At 56.2% G+C, this 5188-nt stretch overlaps 1 protein-coding gene across 1 annotated transcript; it reads right to left on the reverse strand.

Annotated features, from left to right (window-relative positions):
- Positions 1–709: 709 nt before the first annotated feature.
- DUX4 (double homeobox 4) lies at positions 710–4554 on the reverse strand. Its single transcript, XM_045981638.1, has 6 exons — positions 4530–4554; positions 3653–3792; positions 3080–3194; positions 2233–2387; positions 790–855; positions 710–718 (listed from the first exon to the last, which is right to left on the reverse strand). Exons 1-6 carry the CDS (start codon positions 4552–4554, stop codon positions 710–712), a joined length of 510 nt encoding a protein of 169 aa, XP_045837594.1.
- Positions 4555–5188: the final 634 nt, after the last annotated feature.

Genomic DNA, 5188 nt, shown 5'->3' on the forward strand with positions numbered 1-5188 from the left:
CAGCAGGGCCTGAAAAAAGACACCGCTGAGGGTTGTTTCAAAGGGTCCCAGATGATCCTCTTGGCGCAGATGCCCACTCGGAAAAGGCTGTGTGTCTTCCTCCCTCTGTGTGGCTGATAGAAGTTCCTCTAGGAAACTTGAGGCTTCTGCAGAAGCTGGGTGCTGTGGGTCCAGTGCACTAGAGAGCCCAGCAGTAGGGTGTGCCTGCCACCGCCAGCCAGGGGTCTCAGCGTATGCAGGCTGCCCAGCTGCTCCATCCAGATCCTGTCCTGTGCTCAGAACAAGCCGGGACTCCTCGCCCAACCACTGCGGGGCATTGTGGCTACCCAAGGGCCCTGCCTCCTGCACGGGTTGGCAAGGATTGTCATCTGGAGGCAGGGGATAGCCTTGGAAGGGCAGGGGTGCCATGCCAGGGTGCTCCTCTTGCCGCTGGCATTCCCCTTGGGTCGGGGGACAGAGACGGGCTTGACGAGCTGAGAGGCACCCTCCCAGAGTCGGTCCCATCAGGGAATGGCTCCTCATGGCTTCAGGAGCAGGAGAGTTGCTTCCTCCCTGCCAGGCTTGGGTGGGCGGGGCCGTAGTGAGCCCAAGGACCTGGCTCCCAGGTTCGCCACCGGAAACCAGAGGGGCAAAGCCCATGGAGAGAACAGGAAGTGTCGCTGCAGCAAAAGCCTGCATGCTTCCCAGAGGATTGGATGCAGCCAGAAGCTCAGAGCATCTGGGGACAGTGGGCAGGGGGCCTGGGTCCCCCAGGACAGTCAGGTGACAACTGGCTTCGTGGTTTGCTGCCTGGTCATTTGCGGGGCCACTTCTGCTCTGCCCTGGGTGCTGAGCTCTTCTGTTCTGGAACCAGACCTGGGACAGAGGAGAGGGGTTGCGGACATGAGAAGCTGGGACAGATGCCAGCTCGTCTTGCCCTTTCCCCTGCTCGGGATCTCTCGGGGAGAAGGCTATGTCTGTGGCTAAGAATCTCAGGGCAGCTCTGTTCACACCTTTCACCCGGCCCTTGTGAACTAGGGGCAAGTCCAGGGCAACTGTGGACACCTGGTCTGGCCGGGATTCCCCCTTGACTGGATGGAATGGCAGCCGCTCAGCACTGCTCTGCTGAGCTCCCCTCTGTAGTGCTCTGCGGTCCCTGCCTAGCCCTCCCTTTCTTTGCCTGTTGCAGCTTCCTGACCAGCCATTCCTTGAGTCCTGCCATCAAGACTTAGCTGACCACCTGCCCTCCTTCCCCAGGCTACCCCAAGTTCTCCGGGCGTCCCTCGGCACTTGAACCCCGGTGTCCCACTGCATGTGATCCCAATGGCTAACTACCTCCTCTGCCTTGGAGGCCTTTAGCCCGGGTCTCTCGGCCTCACATCCACACACTCCGTCTACAGCCACATGTCTTTGGGGCCCAGGGCAACTCGTGGACTGCCAGGAGTCCAAATCCACCACAGATTTGTCTCTCTGTCTCCTCTGTTGGCTGGATGAGAAGGGTGTTCTCAGGAACGAGCACATTGAGCCTCCCCTCTCTCCAGGGACAAGACTTGTCCAAGTCCAGGCCCATGCATGCCAGCTTCAAGCAGGCCCCCCGGGCTCTTGCCCCAAGGGAGTGCCTTCCATACAGTCTACTTCCATAGACCATAAAGCTGTTTCACAGGTACTCTACCAGAAACCAACCTCTCTGGAGCTCAGGGAGAACAAGCCTTCTCAACTGGGCCCCCCATGGGACCTCTGCCCCACCTGGCCAGAATCCTAGGGCCGATAATCCTAGAGGATTAGGTTATCCAGAACAGGTGTGGTTTGTGTGCAGGATCCATTCCCGCCCCGAGGGTGCTGAGGCCCAGGACACTGACAAACACCTGGCCACTCACAGGGAAGCAACCCCACTCACACTCAGGGAATCCTGGGGTCCACATGGACAGCGCGCCCAAGCTGTTGAAGCACTGACATTTTGCGTGACCTCAAGAGAGGTGGCAACTTTTCTGTTTCCCCACTTCTGTCCACTCACCGCTTCTACACACATGGGCACGGCCACCTCGCCTTCACAGCCTCCCCTAGCAACCCCCTATCGGCTGGCACATTCTGGTTTTGTGCAGTCTCTCCCTTGCAAGGTCCATGCTTTCCCCATACTGCCCAGGCACTGGAACCCGTGGATAACCCCGATGATCCCACGTTTCTCCAGCAATGTCTCAGGGGCCACTCTCCCCTGCAAGTTCCACAGCTCACGGGCACCCTCTGCAAATGTACCTGAATGCGGGATTCTGGGAGGCCTGTGAGTCTGGCCAGGTGTTCTCTGGTAGAAATGCTAGGAAATGGGTTCTTCTCAAAGGCTTGAAGGAGGAGACTGGTTTGGGATGGAGAAATGGCTGTCCGTTTCCTCCTGCCCTCCTTTGGGAAACATTCTGAAAGGAGAACAGAGTTAGAAAGAAGGGTTTGGAGGGACGCCTGGGTGGCTCAGTTGGTTAAGCCGCTGCCTTCGGCTCAGGTCATGATCCTGGGGTCCTGGGATCGAGTCCCGCATCCGGCTCCTTGCTCAGCAGGGAGCCTGCTTCCTCCTCTCTCTCTGCCTGCTTGTGTGTACTCTCTCTCTGACAAATAAATAAAATCTTAAAAAAAAAAAAAAGAAAAGAAAGAAGGGTTTGGAGCCCAGGCACATCCAGCATGGAAAGAGAAATTGGTGTCTGTGTGTGCCTATGAGTGAATGTGTGTATGTGTGTGTGTGTGTGTATCCTTGTGCTTTTACATTTTTGTCATAGCTTCTCCTTCCCTGAGACTGTAGGGTCAGCACGGACAAAGCCACACAAGTCAGCATTTGCCTCTAGATCCCGAGGTGACCATGAAAAGGACTCCCTCCTTTCTGGCACTTTCAGAACAGGAAGATTCAAGGCCTTTCTGTCCCGGAAACAAATGCCCCCACCCTATATGCAGTGTAAACACACTGTCCATCGCTGGGAACATGAAAGGCAGCTGGAACAAGGTAACATGGATTCCTTACCTAAGCCGTCTTGCCAAACCCTTGACAAGCCCACACAGACCCGTTCCTGTGTGAAGGAGAAGCTCCAGAAGAGACGCATTTGGTATGCTGGGGACTCACCAGGAGTCCAAGCTGGAGGCTGTTCCTGTCCACACGATGGTCCTTCCACTTGGGAGTCTGCAGATGCCAATTGGCTCTGCCTTCGCTGTGTCGTACGCTGGTTCTGGAACCACACCTAGGTGGTGAAAGAAGAACCAATGGTCTGGCAGCACTGGTGAACAGGATCTATCTATATCCGTATCTCTATCTGAATGTACATCATCTCTGTCTATCTCTATGTCTATCATCTGTCTACCTCCGTATCTTCCATTCCTTTGTTTCTCTCAGGCCTTAAGTCTCAGAGTGTTTGGTGTGGGCCACGCGATAACTCTGGGCAAATGATTTCTAGGGGAAGTAGGCCTGGATGTGTCGACCCGTTGGAGTACCTGGGCCTTGCCCTCCCGTGGTCCCCGTGTTCTCAGACTGAATGACTTGGAATGACTTCAGAGGGCATGGGCTCCCCGGGGATGCCCATACTGGAGCCCAAGCATCTGAGCTCCCCAGCTGGGCATGGAGATTGACATGCACTGGCTTTAGCCAGATTGTGTCCACAACTTGTCCCCCAGGGAGAATGAAAGAAAAGCTCAAGCCTACCTGGATCCTGCACTCTGGAATGTCTAGCGCTTGGGCCAGTCGTTCTCTGGTGGTGATGCCAGGGTACCAGTTCTGCTGGAACGAGGCTTGTAGAGCCTCTTTCTGCCACGGCCTCAAAACAAGCCGCCTCCATCGGGATCCTGGCGGGAGTGGGCCTGTTGCAGGGAAAATGGCCACTGGATTAGGAAGGCTTGCATAGGAATGCAAAGAAAAAAAGATGGCGGTGCCATCTCAGCTCTTCACTTTCTGCCCTGTCGGACAATCTCCTTCCCAGGCCGGAGATTATTGTCCCCTTGCCACCCACCGATCCACCTGGGAGCCTGCTCAATAGGACCCTGGCAGCCTGCCATCTGTCCCTGGGAACGGGCGATAGTCCAGGATCTAGGGAGATACCAACCTGTCCCAAGCCCTGTGATGGCATGCCAACGAATTGAAGAGACCCGCAGGGGGAGTGAGGGAGGAAATCACCTTAGGGGGAACAAAGAGGATCCCACTGCTCCTAAGAAACATCCAGGACAAATCCGACAGTACATGCTGCCCAGTGCTGCTGCGTTGGAGGTGAAAGTTCCGTTTTTGTCAGTGACACCTAACAGAGGTCCCGAATCTCGACCCATCCTCTTCCCCCTGAGATCTAGCTTGCCTATTTTCCAAAGAGGGACTCTTGTTGGCACTCCTGGCCACCGACTTCAGTTTTGCTTCCAACGGCAACCACGCACAAGCCTCTCTCAATCCCCTTCCCCCAACCCTCTGTGAATCAGAAACTTCCAGCATGGGGCCCGGCTGGCAGGGTGGACCCTCTTACTGTCCTGAAGCCCGGAAAGTAAGTGGGGCCTTTGGGGAACCCAAGCAGGGATCAGGGCCTCTGAGGGGAACTTACTCCTTGATGTGCTGGTGGGAGCCATGCCGGTGGAGTACCTCAGGTCCCAGAGCACTGGCCGGTCGACTGGGCAGGACCCGGCAGCGTGTGGCTTATCAAAGCCTAGGATGGCCCACCCCCTATCAGTTGGACAGCTTCCGGCGGTAGCCCTGCCTTCAGTGGTTCCGACCGTTGAGAGAAGGCGTGTTCAGCAGGAGATCGGACCACCTGTGCCGAGAGCGGGACCTGGGCAGGTGGATGTGCCCACCCCACCCTCCTCTGCATGGAATGTGCCTCTCCCACTCCCGCAAGCTTGTCTCCAGGATGACAGCCCTGACATTGAACAGTGCTGTGGAGACTCTGGGGTCTGTTAGGGCCGATTTCATGTTAAAACCTGTGTAACTCTTAGCGCCTGCTTAGCCAGAGCGGCTCCATATTGCCTGGGTAGCCTTATTGTTGTTCACATCCATGGACTTCATTCCGGGAATCAACACCCCAGTAGTTCCTGGTATCAGTTCCGGGTATCGATTCTGGGAGTAAACGCCCTAACCACAGAAGCCACGTGCTTTGAGGTCTGTGCTTAGGCTCTATAAAACCAGCCTGTGAGATCGGGTGGGGGTCGCTCTCTTCGGAGGCAGACCTGGCTGCTCAGTCTGACTTCTAATGCTGGGCATAGAGTA

Source organism: Meles meles, chromosome 16, assembly GCF_922984935.1.
Source record: "Meles meles chromosome 16, mMelMel3.1 paternal haplotype, whole genome shotgun sequence".
Classification (NCBI taxonomy): Eukaryota; Metazoa; Chordata; class Mammalia; order Carnivora; family Mustelidae; genus Meles; species Meles meles.

Bases quoted from the DNA above. Each gene is read 5' to 3' on its own strand.
- DUX4 (XM_045981638.1), bottom strand. From the start codon at position 4,554: ATGGCTCCCACCAGCACATCAAGGA. The intron at 3,793-4,529 runs GTAAGTTCCCCT...CACTCCCGCCAG, and splicing joins TCCCACCAGCACATCAAGGA to GATCCCGATGGAGGCGGCTT. The intron at 3,195-3,652 runs GTAGGCTTGAGC...TTCACCACCTAG, and splicing joins TTCCAGAGTGCAGGATCCAG to GTGTGGTTCCAGAACCAGCG.